Source organism: Scomber japonicus, chromosome 1 (genome assembly GCF_027409825.1).
Source record: "Scomber japonicus isolate fScoJap1 chromosome 1, fScoJap1.pri, whole genome shotgun sequence".
Taxonomy (NCBI): domain Eukaryota; kingdom Metazoa; phylum Chordata; class Actinopteri; order Scombriformes; family Scombridae; genus Scomber; species Scomber japonicus.
The window spans coordinates 16,771,863-16,793,593 of NC_070578.1; the positions used below are offsets into that span (position 1 = coordinate 16,771,863).

General features: G+C 39.6%; 1 protein-coding gene across 1 annotated transcript in view; it reads left to right on the forward strand.

The window, feature by feature from the left end:
- Positions 1 to 21,731, forward strand: part of ush2a (Usher syndrome 2A (autosomal recessive, mild)) — a 208,947-nt gene that overhangs the window by 140,998 nt on the left and 46,218 nt on the right. The window contains exons 63-67 of the mRNA XM_053317023.1: positions 9,082 to 9,305; positions 10,727 to 11,063; positions 13,678 to 13,875; positions 14,072 to 14,226; positions 19,853 to 20,051. Of these exons, the coding sequence (XP_053172998.1) occupies positions 9,082 to 9,305; positions 10,727 to 11,063; positions 13,678 to 13,875; positions 14,072 to 14,226; positions 19,853 to 20,051 (1,113 nt within the window). The remainder of the gene's footprint in view (positions 1 to 9,081; positions 9,306 to 10,726; positions 11,064 to 13,677; positions 13,876 to 14,071; positions 14,227 to 19,852; positions 20,052 to 21,731) is intronic.

Here is a 21,731-nt window from a genome sequence, read left to right on the forward strand (position 1 = left end):
CTCACAAGAAAAGCATGCATGTGTATAAACACAGAATTGTGTGCACATGTGCACTCTTCCCAAAACATGCAACACACAGTTACACAAGTGCTCTAGGCTGGACTATTTGATTTGAAACAGGAAAGCATCCAGAGTAAATCAGGTGAAATACAATTAGGGTCAGAAACATCACCTCATCCAGCCTGTACTCACCAAACACAAAAACACAAAGCTGAATCAGTGGACATTGTTTTTCTAAAACTTTCTGAATTTCACATATTTATATATTTAATTTTAGGTTTAATATGATTAGAAAACTAAAGCAAAATAAGTTGTTACCTTTCTCACTCTGTATAGTGTAAGTTAGCTTTCTTCCTGCACACGTGATTATTTCAGGTTTAAAGTATATTTGTGGTTACTTTATTCTCTCTTTTTTTGGGGGAGTTGTCAGCAGTGTTGGGGCTACTTGGATTACTTTTTTGATGTAACGATTAATCTAATGCGTTAGGTCCACAGTTTAAGTACTCAGACATTACATTGTTCTCAGGTAAGAAGAGCCTGTTGCCCTGCAGTGATGTAGGGATGTGTTTGAAAAGCCTATAGCCTGTGTAGTTTGTACTGTATGTGGGCATATGTTTTAGAAGCCACTTTAATACAATAAAGAGCTGTAAATGGGACTTGATGTCTGTCATTCCTGCTATTAAAGATTTACAGATTACGGGCCAGACTTGGTTGTGTGATGATGGTATAGTCATTATATTTAAAGGAGGTCTTGACTAAAACAACATGTGCAAGGAATTACAAAGGGGTTTTCATTTTCAGTAGCGCAAAAGTACTCTGAGTTCCTTTTCTCAGAAGGTAATGCTGTAATGTAACTAGTTACTTTTTAATGGAAGTAATGTTGTAATGTAATTAGTTACTTTTAAAAGTAACCTTCCCCAACACTGGTTGTCAGTGTCACTCTGTAATAGGAATGCTCCCAGTTTTCCCTCATAATGCGTCCCAGAATTGAATGGCTAGTCTACTGATCAGCAGTAAAAACCTGCTTATTTCAAGCATGCTTTACTGTTTCTGTTTCTTTCTCAATTTAAGTCAGACTTTGGTTGTAAAGCTGCTGTAAGTAGAATTTGATCATTTCAGACTTCGGCAGCCCCTAGTGGCAGTTAAAAAACATGGTGGCAGACGACAGCCATGCATGCTGTTTCTCTAGCAACAATCTTGACGTGTTGAGCAGGTTTCTCTATTCCCTTACCTCAATTATGGAAACTGGTCTCTCGTTTATACTCCATGACTCAGTCATCCGTCTCAAGCACATCTGACAGAACAGATGCATTTCATATTTAATCAGTACAGCTACCTACACTAGCACTAACATAAGAGCTCACACTTCACTTGCCCTTTAGACTTATAAGTGAGACCTAAAGCCTCAATTTAAGGCTTGAAGTCAGTTTTTTTAACAACATATGAGGGAAAATACATTATTCCTGTCAAAATGGCTATGAATGCACAGCAGTCCTGTGTCTGAATAAATCTAGTGTGACAATCAGCTGCTGCTGCTGCTGCTGTGCTGCTGATGTTCATGACCAGTGTAGATTTGGATTAAGTCAAGTAGGTATAGTACTACATGTCTTTATTCAAACTTACCTGGTCAAGTAACATCAATATGTCATCTGCAATGGCAGTTCTAACTCATACTCTGGCCAGTTTTAATCTGGGGTATTATTCAGAGGGTCTATAATCCTTTCCTCAGCATCCCCAGTTGTTATACAATAACACAAAGTCTCCATGCTAAATCCTTCATTTCCAAATCTGCCAGTTTGTTTAAACAGCTTTCATTTCACTTTCAAGTAGATTAAATATTGTTTGTTTTTGGACAAAAGTGCCTCAGTTTTGTTGCAACATTTCCTCCTGTGTTGCAGGTTCAAGACCAACTTTTAAGCTCTTCATTTGCTTCTCTTTTCTTCTCTCTCTGAGTTTGTATGTAAGATGTTTAGCTAAGACTTAAGTGAGATTAGATGGTGTTTAAGGAAACGTGTGTGGTTTCTTTGGCCTCCCGTTGCTCTCTGACTCTCCCTAAGTCCCCTGCCTCACTGTGCGCGCTCCACTAATCATTTCCCCTTCACACTTTTACTTTATAGTGTGCAGTTCTTTAACTCTTCCATCTGCCCTTCAACCCCGCCTTCCCCATCTCTCACTGTGTGTGCTACAGTGAATGGCCTCCCCTGCTCACTTTTTCTTAAAGTGAATGAATCTTAAAAATGTGTGCATTTCTTTAACTCCTTCCCTTACTCCCTCCCTCTGTCCCAGCCCAGCAGGCCCTATCCAAACGTTCAAGGACAAATCTGAATATCCCTTTTCACCGTTTAAGTGTTAAAAGCCTGGCGGTGCCGGGGTGTTATCTTAACGCGCCTTGCCATGCCATCATCAGAGCGCGTGATGAAAATGGCTGTGATGATGCTAAAAGAAAAAAAGAGGAGGGGGAGAAAAAAGTAATAATCAAATATGTTTTTCAAGGGCACAGTGACCATTTACTGAAGGAAAATTATCCTAGTAGTTAAGCTTGCTCACTCTGAGCCCGGTAGAGTTGTGAGAGCGGATGCATTTGTGTGTAGTAGTGTGTGCAAGTGTGCATGGTTTGTATCTTCAACTTGGTGAATACATGCTTCACTTTTGTTTCTGCATATATACATGTTTCTTTATGCATTGAGACAAACATCCTTTGCACGTCCTTTCATGGTTTCTGCCAAAAGATTCTCATCAGCTTCAGTGGGGTTTTTTTCTGTTTGTGTATGTGTGTGTGCTTGCGCTCACATACACGTATATCATTGCCAAAAGCCCCTCATCGATGATGGGTAGCAAATGGCCAACAGTAGTGCATTCCAAACAGCAGCGTCTGGCTGCTTTTGAAGATAGAGTACTCTCTGAACACAGGAAGACATTTCTCTCTCTGTTAATGTATTTATGATGATGGCTTTTCTATTAGGTTTACTTTAATGACTGGCAAGAATAAAACCAGAGGCTGTCAGGAGCACAGAGATGAGGACAGTCTGTGCTGTGTGTGTTTGTGGGTGCATGTGTGTGTTTGTGTATTTTATTTGTCCTTGTGTTATTCTTGATGTTGATAGTGTTAAGCATGATGTTTTATGGAAATTTAAGGAAGTTTAAATAAAATAAACACAGTATCCAGGTATGGACAAAGAGCAGATTGCCACTTGAACAAAAAAACAATATTCATACACACACACACACACACACACACACACACACACACACACACACACACACACACACATAGACACACAGAAACCTACAAGTTTGAAGCAAGAGATTATTATAGAATGTATTTGTGAGTATACTTGTTTCACAGATTTGTTTCACTTTCTAAATGCTTTTGCATTCATGAGTTTTACAATTATTAAAGTCCTTCAATCCAATTCAACTCTGTTATTTATACACAACAGACCAGTGACTAGTTTTAGTTAATCTCCACATGGACAGGATCTCCAATGTCAGTCTGCTGTACAGTTCACTTAGTAATTTCACATCACATGCTGTGTACTAATAAAACATTAATTTTTGTACTCACTCACTAATTTGTTGCATCCACAGGAAACTACTATACAGTATGCTACATTCTTTATTTAAGCTAATTTTATTCATCTCACATCTTCAACAATTTCTTCTTCTTTTTTTTTTTTTTTGGTCAAATGAGTGGGACTTCGTCATGCTAGCAGCATGGTCTGTCAGTTCACCACTTTGGTCCGGACTGAAAAATCTCTTAAATCTTTGGTGAGCCTGTGACTTTTCCTTTTGTACCACCAGCAGGTTGTTTGGCTTTTAATGAAATACCTCAACAACTATTTCAGAGATTGTCATTCAGATTTTGTAGACTTTCATGGTCCCCAGAAGATGAACCCCACTTACAGATATGATTCCCCGACTTTTCCTGTGGCATCACCAGCAGGCAAACGTTTTCAGTTGTCCTGTGAAATATGTCAACATCTACTGCATTGATTGGCACAACATTTTGAACCGAAATTCATGGTCCTCAGAAACTCTGGTGATAAACAGAATTTTCCTCTAGTGTCATCATAAGATTCACATTTGTGTTTTGACGTGAAATATCTTAACAGCTATCGGATGTTCCCCTCAGCATTATTTGTAAGAACTTTGATCTCTTAACTTTTCCTCTAGTGTGCCTGAGTACACCCTGCATTCAGCCACCATAGATAGATAGAACAGTTCAGACAGGATTTTACAAGGAAAGTTATTATGGAGACAACTATTTCATCTTTCGTTGCATGAACAACAGGTAAACAGCAGAAACAAGGTACTCATGTTACAAACGAATCCACCAGGATTAGTGCTTGCATGTCCACTGATCAGCCAAAACATTAACACAATTAAACCACAGACAGGCAATTGGACGTGTCAAGGAGTGGGATATATTAGGCATCAAGTAAACAGTTAGTTTCTGAAGTTGATGTGTTGGAAGCAGGAAAAAGGGGCAAGCGTATGAATCTGAGCAACTTTGACAAAGGCCAAATTGTGATGGCTAGATGACTGGGTCAATCTTATTTCTTCCTCTCAGTCCCTCTTTCACATTCCTCACTCTACTGCTCTCTTACTGACACTAAACATATGAGGAGTTGCTTTCTGTGTCCCAATCTTTGGTAAATCCCTGTAGAGCAGCGGAAATATAACTGTTATTAAAGCATGTAGTCAAGTTTGCAAGCAAAAACAAGACAGATACGCAGAAATGCACACACACACCTAGCTGGTAATGTTTGTAGTGTAAAAAATTAACAGGAAGACAAGGGGACAACCAGTCACCTGGGAGAAGAGTGTGTGTGTGTGTGTGTGTGTGTGTGTGTGTGTGTGTGTGTGTGTGTCTTGCCGACATGTGTGTCCAGTCCACAGGGGAACACTAATCACTGTTTTAGAAAGTCAATCCACTGTGATTTCATCTCTCAACATGGCATATAGTGTGGCCCCTCTGGAGCACAACGCATGCACACAGACACACACTCACTCACTACTTCTGTAGTAGTGTGTGTGTGATAGACACACACTACTATGATACTGTGTATCAGTATGTATCTTTGTGCATCAGTATGTTTCTTTGTGCATCTGGAAGATTAAATAATAGAATGCAGTGGACATGAAAATAAAATACGGGCCACAAAAGAGTTGCTGTTGTGACCTTGAAACCATTAACTAGTCAGGTCAGTGTTGTTTATGTAATGCCAAATCACAACAGAAGTTATGTCGGGGCGCTTGACACATGGGACTCAATGTTCTCTCCTAAGCAAGCACTCAGTGACAAGAAAAAAAAGAAAAAAAAACTTCCCTTTAATGGAAGAAGCCCCCCAGCAGTCTTGGCCTATAGCAGCATAACCAGGGGCTGGTCCAGAGCAACCTGGGCGAGCCCTAACTATAAGCTTTATTTAAGTCTTAAGCCTACTCTTAAATTTAGAAAGGATACTGCTTCCGGGACTCCAACTGTAAGGTGGTTCCACAGGTGATGAGCCTGATAATTGAAGGCTCTGCCTCCCATTCTACTTTTGGAGACTCTAGGAACCACAAGCAAGTTCCTACATTCAAGGACCACATTGTTCTAGTGAGCTCTTTAAGTTATGATGGTGCCTGACCAATAAAAAGGCTTTGTAGGTGAGGAAAAGGATTTAAAATTTTATTCTGGATGTTATAGTACAGAGAAGCTAAATGGGGGAAATATGATCTCTTCTTCTCGTTTTTGTCAGTACATGTGAAGCTGCGTTCTGAACCAGCTGTAGAGTTTTTGAAGACTTGTTAGAGAAGCCTGATAATACTGAATTGCAAAAATCCAGCCCAGAAATACAATATGTGTGAACTAATTTTCTTTCTGAGACAAGATATGCCTGATTTTTGCAAAAGTATGTAGGTGAAAAAAGGGATGTCCTTGAAATGTGTTTTATTTTACATTTGTTCATCTATACACATACATCCTGCTTATGCATCTGCACATATACATACACGTGTCTTATTACTCTTATGTAAGTAACTTTTTACATGCTCCTTTGTTTCTGTGTGCTAGTTTGTGTGCAAGTGTGCCATCAGTTTGAGTCTGTACTTGTTCTTTGTGTGTGTGTGTGTGCTGGGGGGGAGTTTGCCTGCACACGCTAGTATGCCTGCACACACAATCTGGGTATTTGTGCGCTTGCTCTGCACTTTGTGCCAAACCCCTTGTAATATATTCAGGTTTTTAAAAGTGTTTGGTTTGTTTAAAGTTGTGGAGGGGTTTTGGTCTCCTAGAGAGCTCGGATAACCCTAATCCACAACACACATTTTTATCAGTAGTTCATTGGCAGGGCTAAATATTGACTTATCATTAAGTGGAATGACTGAAACCCTAATAATAATTCACGTTGTCTAAGCACCTTGTGTTGACGCGGCGCTCCCGACGCTATTAACGAATGTATGCAAATCCAACATAAATCTGAAGATTAGGGCTGAAGCATTCTGCGATGCAAGAGAGAAAACAAGAGGTGTGTGATAAAATGTTGTTAACACGTACATGAACACATGCACAAATACACACAGCTTATTGTGAGGAGGAGAAAATAGGTGTGTGTTTCAAAACATTAACACAAATGTACAACCATATCACACACACCCATACACAGATAACGCTTACAAAGACAGGGATTGAATTTCTGCTGAATGGGTGATAATACAATAGTGAAGTTTAGCAGCAGAATAGTAAACAGACAGTGTAGACCTATGAACTGTGTGGATACAGAAAGAGAGATAGAGAGAGTAGAGAATGGAAAGAGGAGGGTGGATGCAAGAGGAAAAGGGGGCAGAGAGTTTATGAAAAGAGGATGAGAGAGGAACCAGTAGATATATGATCAAAATAGGAATGTAGGTGGGCAATGGGAAGGAAGAACATGGATAAACTATGAAAGGTATTGAAGGAAAAGTTGGCTGCAGAGGACGGGAGATTCAGCTGAGAAGTTAGGGATGAAGGTAAGAAAGATTAAACAGTGAAAGAACAAATGGAGGAAAAGATGCAGGATATAGCTTGTGAACTTTAGGTCACAAGTGATAAAGTTGGTATTTCCTAGAGTGAGAAGAAAGTAGTGTTGTAACAGAGAACCATATTAATACAATACATGGAAAGACCGTTACTGTAGACCGTAGGAGAGTAAATGGAAAGGAGGCTGAGAGAAAATTGTGAGACGTTGAGGGCCTGGTGTCCGGATGAAAGGGAGGAGTAGAGGTAAGGATGCTGAGAGGACGAGGGATGAGTGGAGAAAAGCTATTTTGGAAAAGTGTTGAGCTGTTTATTTGCGCGTCATTGAAGCTGAAGTAAGGCGCTGGGGGAATTGGCCACCAAGCCTCCGCTCTGCAACAGCTGCCGCTGCTAAGTGAGTTACTAGCCGTCAGACTGCCTTTATGTCACACAATCACACACACATACACATGCATTTTCCTGTCACATGGTGTCTGTGATGGATGCTGTTAGGATATAATGCACTGGAACAGCACACGAGAAAATATGTGCCATTTTCCACTTTCGGCCTTTAAGCGAAATGATTGCTTATATTAACAGCATTTCATGTGCACAAAAGAGTGAACGCTGATTAAGGTGTTAAACAATAAGTTATTTATCACTCCGCAACTAGCTGCAGCCCCATTAAAGGGCAAGGCCATGATACAAAGCAATGACTTAGTGTTTAATGTCTGCTGTCAAATAAAATGGGTACCACAGCTGGGGGTAGATAGTGCCACAGATCAGCATGTCATCAACTGCTCAGATAAATTTGCTAAATACCCTCATGAAAGTTAGATTTTTTTAACTGTAAGCTAAATAATCACAAAAGACCAGGGGTTCTTACAGTTTTTCATTCTCTGATTTAAAATGAGAAGCTTTTACTGTTGGACTCTCATTAAAATACAATTTGTCCATTTTCCATCAGCACAGATATAATATTTTAGCCGTGCCATTCCGTGCCATGCCATACTCATTTGTATTTCCTATGCATCCTCACAGCAGGGGGTTACTTTGCTGACTCAGTATTATAGCAGGACAATATTATAGACCTAATCCATTGCAAGGCCAAAGCACCCCCCCCCACCCCCCCAGCTAAGCTGTGTTGATCACCTTTATCTAACACACATAGTGTCAGAATTGTTTTAATATATTTAACAGTAAAATAAATAACTTCATGAAGTTTTGGACCTTTAAATGTTACTATTGTTTAGTGTAGTGTTGTTTGTCACACTACAAATTTCTTGATTTGTCAGTAATTCAGTTATTTGAAATACAAATGGAATGAAATGAATTTGAAATTTGATATTCAGCTGCAAAACATTTACAGGGAAATGGAGTGATAGCATGTATTTTAAATGTCACCTTGCTGCTGAAGGTGAAGTGGTGGCAGACAGGCATCACCTATCACTGTCAGAGATGGCAGCTCTCAGGGAAACACACATCCTCTCCCCCTGCACTCCTCAGACGGCATAGCCTGAATATTACTACCATACAGATAGATGTATATAGGAGAGGAGAAGAGGCATGCAGGAGAGTAGATCCGGAGGAGGAGAAGAGGTATATGAGAGGAAATAACAAAGGGTGCACAGCCTAAATACTGTTACAGAGATTAAAGACAGGAGGCAGGGGAGTTGGTGGTTGTAGAAGCAAGACAATATAGTCCACCATTGCTCAGATATGATGATTAAAATGTAAGACATTGGGGGGGGGGGGGGGTTGAGGAAGAGTTCACTATATAACATTCAATGCTCTGGGAGGACCAGAGGTATTTATACTGCAGATGATGTGGTGTCACTGTCATCCTACTTTGTTGAAAATGCTACATTTGTTTGACGATCCTAATATGGTTCTCGAAATTTGCAGCAAAATTAAATTTCAAGAAGTTAAAACTGAATAATTTGGGGCTTAAACACATACTTGTCATTTTATGTATGTATCTTTTTTTAAAGTGGCTCATAAAAATGTATTTCCTTCACTTGTATAACGTATAGAAGTTTTAACCATTGTGATAAAAAAGTAAAGCTACACAGTCAATAATAATGAAATGCGTTTTTTCCTGTCTTTAGGTTTTGTCTGCTGTGGTCCTGAGTACATAAACTCTTCAACCTCTCTTTGCTGTGTGGGCAGTGACGGATTTCCCACAATGCACCCTGCTGGCAATGCCACAGTCACACTGCAGTGCTGTGGTTCAAAGGTTATACGTCAGGAAGAAGAATGCTGCAATGGAATTGGCTATGACCCTCAACGACACATGTGTGCTAACCGGCCCACACCAGGCCTGTTAATAGAGGTACGTTTGCCTCATGCAAGAACAACTCGTACAAGCAGATCTGTTCTTAAATGGCATATGAGAGATTTATGAGAATGTATGGCATTTACTATTTTTTCTTGTAGTTAAAGGTTGCTGTTCAGTGTTCTCGTTTGCACCTGACAGTGCAGCATCACCTACTGTAGGCTTTAGTATTGATTGCCTCCTGTATGGTCATGGACCATTTTGATTTGTTTAACATCCAAGTTCATGCCTGATTGTGTATTTCATCTTAATTTCTTTAACAACACAGCACTGCTCTGATGACACATCATTGACAGCTGTACTATTAATCTTTTCTACTTGTCTGCTGATTTCCAACAACAGGGCTTTAAGCTCAACAGGCTTTAAACAGAATGATAAAATCAAATGATCAAATCTTATGAGCAAGTGGCATTCATCAGGCTGAAATTAGTAATTTACATTTAACATTTGCAGCTTATCTGATGAATGTGATGATAGATACTTTGTTGCTGTATGTTGCTCTTTTACTTACACAGCAACTGTGGGGTTTTTTAAATGTGGTATCTGTATTTCCTGAAGAGTGCATATCAGGAAAAGAAAAACTGTAGTATCTTGCAGTTCTTCACAGACTTGGACAAGAAACAAGAAAAGATAGATTTGCTACATATACAAAGCCATTAACAAAATTAAATTGCATCATTTAATATGAATTTTACGTTGTCAGTAGTATTACTAGTATAGTATTAAAGCACAACCCTTCAGAGGCGCTAGTTGGCCCCTGGCCCTCACATGCAGAGCCAAAAAACAGCTCAGGTGAGATGGGCGGTTTACGTGTCCAGTGGACATTGACTGAAATAGCAGTTGCATGCAAGAGAGATTAGGAGATAGATAGAATCTCTCTGTCTCTCTCTCAAACTCACACACATTGTCACATCAGGAGTTGGGGACTGGGCCATCTTCCATTTATCAAGTGGGGTCATGTGGTGTTTGTGTGTTCCTAAGTCAGCATGAGACATGCACACATACACACACAAAGACACACACACACACAGGGACAAAGGGTAGGAACTCTCATTAGCTCTAATGATGTCATTAAGGACCATGAATACCACACATACACACAACACACAAACACACACATCCTGCATGTATGTGTGTTACAGACCCTTTAGACTTAATTTTAATTTCTGCTTACAGCATATAAGATAAGCTCAGTGTCAGTCTGTTATTGTGCAGTGCAATCATTTACATGATTTACTGAATATAAAGATTTTGAACTTCATAGTTCCCTTAGTTTCTCCTTTCATGTCTCCCTCTCCACTTGACTTTGCTCTTGATTGCCCTCACACTGTCTGACTCCTCCATCTTCCCTCCCCATCCCTTCTCTTTCTTTCTGTTTTTTCCATCTCTGCCTGTGTCTTCCTCCTTCCTCTGTCCAGCACCGGTGTATGCGGGGCACTGTGTGTCCTGTAGCTGCAGCCTCTACAGCTTACTGTGGCTCCTGTGACCTCGATCCATCTACGACCGCCTGCACATGGGTCCTGTCTGCAGACACACATCCCAACACGCCCTCAACATACTCACCTTCCATCAACACCACACATGAAACTCTCACCGCAGGCCTGCATATACATACAAACAGAAGTGATAATACATACAAAATGGAAAACACTGATATTTATACATACACTGGCAGCCAGGGATACACAGGAAGCCTGTGCCCGTCTCATGAGGAGGTCGTGTACAGTGGAGATGTCAACAGATACAGTTATACAGGTAATCATTTTGTGTGTATCTGTGAATACATTTAAGTGTGTATGTATGTTCAGTGAAATAACAGGCCATAGTTTAGAATAATTTAGTACTAATACTGGTCCAGGGTAACTATCTGATTTTCGTATTTTTATATTCTATTTTCAGCAATTGACACAATTATTTTGCGATCTCTTTGATCAAATTTGTCTGTTTTACCATCTATCTTCCAAATACATTTTTTGTGCCTCTTGAACCTTGTCAACCATGGTCATCTTCTGATCAAGCATGTTTTTCAGCCTTCTTTTCTCATCACTGATCCTCACTATACTCTGCCTCAAACATGAAGGCTTGTTAGTATTTGGAAATTAAGGTTTTTAACTGCTTGCGTGTCAGTTAGTGATCGGAGCAGCTAGGCAGATTAAACACCTGATTCTTTCAACCACTTAATTCAGAGAGGAAGTATTTGTAAATTTCAACTCAAGTTACCATTACATCAAAATTACATCACATAAGTAGTTTCTTCAGACCTTCCAGTGTCAGCAGCATTGCCTTTGAGCAATTTTAGAGCATACTTTAATCTAAACCTTTTTCTGGTGTCAGCATGCCTGTGTATGCCTTGACATATTTTAGTTTTAAACATTTGACCATTCATAATGTATTTGCATCTCTGCTTGTAACCTATGACTGGAAAATAGGACTCACTATGAGGAATAATTAATACAGCATATAGCCATCTGTGAAACACACTCCTCGTAGAAATTGTGAGCTTGCAGAAACGAATTCTGCATTTACTCTAAATGTTTCAGCTGCTGCAATCAACGAGCTTTAGAGACAGATGCCCTTCCACACACTCAAACACACACACACACACACCAAGACAGCTGTTGCAGTGTACATTAATAGCTATAACGTGGTAACTCTCTCTGAGCTGTACACTGGTGTGTCATTAAAACTTAGAGATGGGCGTTTAAATGCCATTTGAACATTCTCTACTATTTATCAGCCCAATGGGAGTTGGAGTGTATGTGTGTGTTGGTGTTTGTGGGCGTGTGTGTCAGGATTTTCAGTCTGTCCGCACATTATTTATCTGGGTAGTTAAGTCTGTTTAATCAAGACTAATTGTGGTTGTGGGTGTTATGTGTGCGTATGGGTGGTTGTGTACCCATAATTACATGTGTTTATTGTGTGTTGGTATCCCAGTTAGTTGCTGTTTAAGTGTGGTTGTTCGTAGAATGTGGTTTTCTGTATGCGTTTCTGTTACTTTGTATATGTGTGTATGTGTGTGTGTAGCATGGGGCGGTTAGGATAAGAGTTTCTAGGCAATGCTGTGACACCATCTGGGCAGAGGCACATAAAGCTGTCGCCACCCACCATACACCAGATGTTTCTCCTGCACACATACACACACATACTCACACAGACAGAGTATCATGCTATACTTCCCTAGGTAAAAAATCCCTGAAAAGATCACACACAGGTAGGTCCACATGTGCTGCAAATATATATTACCCACACACAACTTATATTATTAATACTATTTGGAATCAGTTGTTAATAAAACACTTGATCTGATTTTTACAAGCATCCTCACACGTCCAGTGATTCATTTACATGTTGGTGTCATTGTGTGTGTTTTGCAGCTTTAGTTTTCACAGTAATAAAGACAAGAGTCCCAGATTGGCGGTTAAAACATGGTCTCATTTACAGCAACAGTCCCTTAGCACTCCTAAACATAATGCACATACGTGTGCGTGTGTGTGATTGTGTGCAAGTGCATCTGTATGTATGTATGCTCTTGTATGTGTACCTCACCAGAAGGGCTGTAACAACCTGTTTCCCAGAATGCCTCAGTCACCACCTGACATTTACAACTAAGCACAGGTGATAGTGCATATATTTGGTATATGTTCATATAACGTCTACTTAAAATTGCAAGACAACTCCCCATACACACATTTTTAAAACTATTACTGTGACCACAAATTCTTTGGATGAACATGTCTACCACATGTTTCCTGAATGGTATATATACTGTATATACTGCACAGATTTTACTGAAGGACACAAATGTACTAAGGATTTTAGGATATGAATTTCTCTTAATTTGATCAACACCATTTCTATTAATGTATTTGTTTCATTTTTTAATCTTACTGATGAGGAACACACAGCATATTTTCAAACAAGAATCATTTTACTTCAAATTTAAATTTCTATTTTATAAATAATTTGTAAAGACTGCCCTTGCAAAAATGTAATCCCTTCTCCTCATTGTGCTAGTGCCATTACACACACTCAAACACATTAAAACAATACACCAAAGAGTCCATGTTGTAATGTGAACTAATTGTTGATACTGCACTGATTATTTGATCAAATCAGTTAGACCTTTCCATTAAATCCACATTGGATAGAAGTCTCTTTTCTATCTATCCCCCATACGTCATTTTAATAGAATGTTACAGCAAATGTACAAATTGACTTGTTTGCATAGTGGAATTAAAGCTTATACTATGTGTGCACTTACTGTACACTATAAGTGTTCAGTATAGGTAAATGATTTATTCATTGACCTATGTATTTACAAAATTATTCATTTCATTTCTTCCCTTATTGCTTCTTTCCTCTATAATAGACTCATACCTGGAGCCCTTCACCACCTATGAGTACAGAGTGAGGGGCTGGAACAGCTTTGGACGAGGCTCCAGTGATGTTACAACAGTGACCACCAGTGAAGACAAACCATGGGGAGTGGCACCGCCCCGCTGGAGTCGGCTAAGTGAACGAGATGACATCATCCAATTACAATGGCAAGCACCTGCCAGGCCTAATGGTACGTATACGTTTGTGTGCATGTATTTATCATTACTTTTTGGATGTGCTAAAAAAATATCATCCCCTTGTCTGTAGATGTAATTCAGTAACTTCAGTAGAGAAATGTGCACGATTAAATGTGGATGCAATTTATGAATCTATTAGATATTGAGGAAATCAATTTATCAGTTGAACTAGCTTTTCATTTTCACCAGGGGACATAACCCACTATGTTATACTGCGTGATGGACAAGAGCGTTACCGTGGTGATGAAAACAGTTTCACAGATGTGGGCGGGATCAGGCCTTTCCAGGAATACAGTTATCAGCTGCAGGTCTGTAACCGGGCTGGTTGCACTGATAGCGCTCAGGTAAGACTATTTGTGTCAGTTCTAACATACTGTACCTTTTTTCTGTGTCACACATTTCTGTATTACATCATCACATAGGCTGGTTAGTTACATTATGCTTGACCAGTTATGACAATTTTGGAGCATTCGAAGCAAATAATAGCTTAAAATGGCAGCAGCCACTGAGAAAACCAATAATTACTGGCATCGATAAGTGACACTTTACAATGAATATTTTGTAGGTGTTTTGTACAAAAAGAAAAGAAAATATAAGTGATTGCACCTGTAGGTGAAATGGGATTTTCCTTTGATTCCAGCTATTACTCTTTTAGTTGATTGGCTCTGCATTATCAGCCCTCCATGTAGAGCTTTCCATAGTTTTCTTTCTTTTTCTCCCTCTCTTTCTCGCACAAATTCACACAGATAGACACATACACACACAGCAAAACTGTATTCAGTTGTAGCACCCCATTTCATAAAGACATTATTCCCCTGTATGATTATCTAATGGCTTCTCGAAAGATGGACTGAGCTTCACTGAACTAAGCACCACTTTACTCTGTAGTTTAGTTCACTCCTTTAATTTAGCCTGAATACTTAAAGAGAAAGAAAGGTTTGGGGAAAAAAGCGTGTTAGTGTGTGCATGCGTGTGTGAACAAGACAGAGAAATCAGAGAGAGCATGACCGCCTCTTTTAATTAGTATTTGCATCATCTGATAAAAGGAGAACATACATATGTTGTTGTACTGTTACCTGTTAATTAATGTTGCTGTCAGTGTCTTGTCAGTATTTGTTTCTGTCAAGGAATAAAAATCAGCTTCTTTGCTATTTGGCCAGAACATAGTTAATCAATACATTTACCATAATAGTAGACAGCTGCTTTTGTTATTTGAACTCATCTTTTATTCTCACGCCTGTCAGAGTACAAGTGTGCAAAGATCACTTCTCCTGTTCTGTTCTGTTCATGAAATCCCTTATTTCATATTGGGTGCATTTACAAAAGGCAATCTTAGAATTGGCCATCTGCAGTTGGCCGCTCTTCTGATCCATTGTTTGGCTACTGGCCTTTGAGCTAAATGTTCTTTTACCTTCTTATTAAAGCCTCCTCAGAAACTGATTTTTACAGCAGAATATAGCTGTTCAGTTGTTCTGTATATTTTACAAATTATAAATCTGTTTCTGACCTTTGTTGTTAGGAAATTACAGTGTGTGATATTTTCACACTATGTGAACTCTGTACTATTCCCATGTCAGAACAAGTTGTTATTTAGCCTTGTTTCCACTCTCCCTCTGTATGTGAGGCTCCGGATTTGCTGAGCCTACCTGATGTTTGTGATAGCGTCCATAATAGCTTCACATAGAACTCCCCCTCCTCGCTATCTCTCTGGCTGTAGCTGAGCTGATATCACCACAACAATTAATTTCTCCGGCTTAGAGATGATGAAAGCTCCCGTTGAAAACTGTCTCTCTCTCTTTTAAAGCTAATTTAACATCTCATTATTTTGCACATTCTTACATAAAGAGGAAGCCTGTAGATGCGTCAGTGGGAGGGCTGAATGGACGAGAGAGGGAGGGATGGAGGTACAGTTGGTTGAACTTGTTGTGAGGTGTAGATAAATGGATGATGGATGGATTAATGTATACAATAAATGAATGCTGGGAAGAATGATGACAGATGAAATAGAAATGGATGGATGTAGGACAGAGATAAAGGAAGGAGTTGTATTTCCTTTTGACATTGGTTGGTTCCTAAACCCTAAAATAAGTCAATACATATCAGTGGGCATGCTCATGATTAGCCTGCTACTTCTAAATAGGCACTATTCTATGTTCATGGTATTCACCTTGTTGTAACTTTCTTAGGGCCAGAGCTGCCAGACCCACACAAAGAGTGGAGCCCAGGTAAAATGAGTGAACCTGAGTGAAATCCAGTGCTGCAGTGTCCTGTAATGACATGTACTTTAAAGCTACAACATAATTGAGACCACTAGAATGCAAAAAGACTCCAAAAGACCTTCAGCAGCACAGCCCAACATTAACATATTTATGTGCTGTTAAACAACTGTTTAACTTAGAGAAACAGTACAAACACAGCATTTGAGTAATCAGCATTATCATTTCATTGTAATCATGTATCTTGGCCAGGCTGGACCAAAAAAGCCAATATTCACTCAAACTATATTGTAGGGTTAGATCTGAATGTGTGCTTCTTTAGCCTGCATGATGATTGACTCTCTTCATCATTCATTCTTTTTCTTTTACTTTCTGCCAGTTTATGCTGGCCAGTGTATACACTACCTGCTTGCTTGAGCTCATTTGATGGAAGCATCATATTATGAACCAAAGCAATGAACTGAAATCGGCTTAAAGCTGCAGCTAAAAGCTGTTTAGAGCAGAATTGGCTGTTGAGTCACAGTGTGTTCAACAATAATTGGTAAGGTTATCAAAGCAATTCAGTAATTTGTTCCTGTTGTCTGTCTGAATTTGTTTTGTACTCGTTTGTACTACGGTCACACTGTAAAATGTTAGAAGGTGAGACAGTTGTCATAACAGGTTCATTACTTAATAGTTGCATTGGTAGAGAGCAGGTAGACTGACACTGTAAAGCTCTGACATTCATTTATATTGACTCTGTTTTGTTGTTGAGCCTGTCTGTTTCTTTTGTACAGCAGCCAAATTTGTCATGTAGTCTCTCTCTCTCTTTTATAGTCGCTATAAACACCTGACATGTGCAGTTAAATTAACATTTTGCATACATCTGATACAATAAATTCAACATGATATTGCACCAACTAGACCTGTCATAGCTAACATAGCTCTACATGGAGGCAGACCTCTAGATCCTCATGCCTGTAAACTTTCCCCATTTACCAACTCTGTAAACATGCACATACCCTCCTAAAGCCATACACACTTACACCACAAACTCAATCTCTGTCTTCCATGTTCTCTCTGTCTCCCTCCCTGTCTCACACTCACATACATATGTTCACACAAACAAGTGCACCCACTCTCAGCAGAAGGTGGAAAGGGAGTGAGTTGGATTAGTTTGTACACCAGTGAAAATTGGCCAAACAGTCCCAATTATGGGATAACTTGGACTAACCTAATACACCACTGCAATTACCTGGCATCAACCCCCCCCCCTCCCCCCGCCCCACACACACACACACGCACACACATATACACAAACACAGGCACAGACAAACAAACACATACACACACAAACACAAACGCACACCTGCTGTGACAACAGAAGGTGCTGATCTAATACAGTTGGTCACTTAGAGAGGTAGGAAGAGCAATTGGTCCTCCTTTGTCTTCAAATCCTTTTGTCCTGTTCTCTCTGCTATTTGTCTCCTGTCATTCCCCTGATCGTAACCCCACACTCTCCAGTTTCTCCCAACTCTTCTCCCTCTGTCTAACCTCTCTCATCCTCACTCCTCTCCACTGTCCAAACACCAATTTCTCTCCTACAACAACATTCCTCCTACTCTCTTCTCTACATGTCATGTCATATGTGTTAGTGAAATATAAATATCTACAATATGTGTCTCTGTGCATGTCATGTTTACATGTTATACTGTACATTCACTGTACTCTGCTGAACAAGAAGATACACATTATCTTACGTAGTATTCATGTACTGCTCAACTCTGGATCGTAAAGTATTTCTATTGTCCACCACTATAAAGTAGCAGCAAAGTAAAGTGAGAGTGCTAGTCACTAATTAGCAGTAGCCAAACACAGGTACTGTAAAATATGCAAGTGGCTTGTGATTTGCTTCACTCGCTCAGCCAAAAAAACATTGGTAATCTATTGATTGGTTTGTAAAATTTGAATATCCACCAGCCATTTGGCCAGTGGATAGAAGAAGTTAATTTTGCACTCTGATTTAGGGAATAAACAGTATATGATGGTTATATGGTGTTTATTTTCTCTACATTTGAGTAAAATCTTGACAGATACCTAAGCTGACAGCACACTGAGGCACTCACTGATTTATCGCATTTCCCCCACAACTTCCCTCTCTTCTCCTTCTTCTTCTCTGCTTCCTTTGCTGTTTCCTCTCTTCTTCCTCTTTGTGTTTGCGTGCGTATACTTGCATGTACCTGTGTGTTTGTACGTGTATGCGTGTGCGCGTGTCTCTTTAGTTGTAGTAGCAGTGTTCTAATTGCATAGCACTGTGTGGGACAGGTGTGGGAAGTGCTAGTGACAGTCTATTAAGGCAGGATATCCCTGTTGCCATTAGCAGCAGATTGCCCAGTGATTCTGTGGTCTCGCATTCACCCAGCATTCACAGGAGCCCACAGACACTACACTAAGAATATACAATAACATGGTCACTCACAACACTTCCCTAAAAAGCAGGCATTTGTTTCACGTGAGATGAACCTGGCCTGTTGTGGGATTGCTTCTTTTTTTTTTTTTTCTGTTTGTATCAACAATGGTTGTGACATCTATTGGAACTGGGAGTACATGATAATTCAAGTTGTAATTGCAAGTTGTGTTGCTGAAATTGCTTTCAGTTGAATTCTTTGTCATGCAAAAAATGCTTAAGTGATAGAGTAGAGTAGGTCAGTTCAGGCTTATATGTTACAAGGGTGTTACACTGGAGTGATGCTAACGAAAAATGGAAACAACATACGATTAACCTTAAGTGTTCCCACTTTGTTAGTAAATACCAATATACTTGAAATCATTAGAACCATTTTCTGGTCCCTGCATTCACCTAGAATTCACATTTATTTATTCAATAGAAAATAAATAAAACTTTTGCAGTACATGCATTAGGGCTGGGCGATATAGATAAAATAAAATATCATGATATATTTGACCATATACCTCAATATCAATATCACAACAATAGGGATGGCTATTGGTGCTTTCACATACTATTTACACAATGACATTTTTGATAAATAATCAACAGTAATTTGGATAAAATGACAAAGTGGGTAAAAGCAAATAATAGAAGCTAGAACAGTCAGGATCAACAATCAGGATATCTATATAATATATAATATTGATATATTGCCCAGCCCTAACATGCATTGTGTTTAAAATGTGGTGATACTGTGGTTAATTCACTTTGTTGGATTTAATGGAACAGATCATTATGGTGCTATTAGCTTGATCTTTCCAGTAATGCAAGTTGTATATATTATGTCTTATGCTTCAGTTTGTTTCCAGTTTTAGTGTAATAAAAAATAAATAATACAATAATGAAAATAACCAAAACATATAAGCACTACTCGCACTACATGAGTCCCTCTTTATGTTTTATTTTTCGTGGAAAATTAATTCACTAGGAAATGTCTTCCTCTGTTGTCAACCAGGTTTTTATTATCTTAGACAGTGAGGCCCTGAATTTAAATGCATGTTTTTTATCAGGTTTTGCTTATGTTAATTACTTTCATAAATGATTACAGCAGAAATCCATCTGTTGTCCACAATTACATTCTGCAAAATCAGAAATGTTATATTTTATGTTTTTGTGTGTTTCCCTCTGTCTGCATCTGGATGTATGTGTTTCTGTGCCTGTTTCTGTGTGTGTCTGTGTGTCTGTGTGTGTGTGTGTGTGTGTGTGTGTGTGTGTGTGTGTGTGTGTGTGTGTGTGTGTGTGTGTGTGTGTGTGTGTGTTTAGGTGGTGGCAGGGACAGTCCAGGGAGTCCCAGAGGGGGTGCAGCCTCCAGTAGTAACAGCTTTGAGCCAATCTTCTCTTCATGTGAGCTGGTCCGAACCAACACATCCTAATGGAAGAGTGCTGTGGTACTACCTGAACCAGACCGCTCATGGAACCATATTTACACATACGAAGGGACCCAGAAATTATACTGTCACTGGTAAGATACACATCTCCTTACGTGTCATCTGCCTCACTTTTCCTGTGCTCAACTCTTTCTTTCATTTTGGACTTCTGTCTCTTGTTCCTGTGCTTGTCTTTCCTCCTTATTTAACCATCTAAATTCCCTTTCTTTTCTAGCACTTCTTTCTCTCTAACCGGTTCTTTGTGTTGTTCTTTATCAACCTGCTCTATTACTCCTCTCTTGAGTTATACACTTTCGTCCATTTCTCTCTCTTTTCTCTCCTCCTTTCTTTTCTCCTCTTTTCTTGTTCCTGCAATGCTCACACTTCAGATATTTTTACCTTCTCCCTCTTTTCCTTTGTCATCACTGATGAACCCTCTCTTCTCTCATCCTCTTCTTCTTCCCCTCTGCTTACCTGTCCACCCCCACCCTCCCACCCCCCCATCTGTCTTTCCCTTTGTCATGCATTTATTTATGTATGCTGGTTTCTGGAAACCATCTAATGACTGAATTTACACCTGATTCCCGCCACTTTCTCTTTGGCCCAGCCCCTTTCACAGACACAAACACACACAAACATGTTCACATGTTCACAGACATACACACACACGCACACACACAGTAGAGGTGCACATAAGATCATGCTCATGTACTTGCAAGCACACATGAGAAAAGCAAAAACACAAATACACAAACCAAACAAAAGCAGTGTGAGGCTCAGTGTGTTTTAAAAACACTTAAAAATAAAGCAGGTACGCAACCAGACAAACAGAAGTGTAGTTTTGTCTTCATACACAAACATGGTGGTGTCAGGGCTTGGTGATTTGTGGGTCCTGTGTTAACTACCTTGAGGAGGAGCAGTGTTGCTGGCCCTGTGCCATCAGTCACAACACACACACACACACACACACACACACACACACACTTAGACATGCAGACACAAACACCTGCATGAAGCATTGTAATGCCAGCATTATTGTCCATATAAAAAGTGAACATATTAGAGACACAAATACCAATACACTATTATCACAGTAGACACACTTACAGTACTGTCTATCTGGAATTGAAATGGTTAAACTAACTTTGGATTTAAAGTTTTCCGAAGCTCATTTGATTACCCCCACCCCTTGAATTTTTATTTGTAAGAACCAATTGATGACATTTTTGAAAGCTGAAATCCAGTAGCATTTTCCCTTCACAGTTCTCTCCTCTCTGACTTGGACTCAGACCAGACATCGGCTTTGCCAGTAGCCAATAGACTATTCCCATGGTGCCTGTGGTTGGCTTGTATGGTCAGGAGGTGCGTGTGCACGAGCATGTGTGTTTCTATGTGTAGGCATGAGGCAAAGCAAACAATGCCAAATAGAGATGGTAATGTGCTGTAATACTGTACCACCCCCATGTGCCAGTGTAAGCAACCAGCATGCGTGTGTGAAATTCCCCTGTCCCCCAGTGAGACACTGGAAAACCCTGCGTATTCAGCCAAAACCACTACTGGGGCAGTCTCTCTCCCTCTCACTGGCTCTCTCATTTCTGCATGTTGCAGCTCTCTTTGTCACAACATTAACTCTGCCTTAAGAACAGGTTTCAGTCTGTTAATGGAACCTAATCCTGTTGGCTTGTAAAATCAACTGAAAACAAGACTCAGAAATAGATCAACTTTTTGTAGCCTATACATATTTATTCAAAAAGGCCTTTGGTGTTTCTTAATGC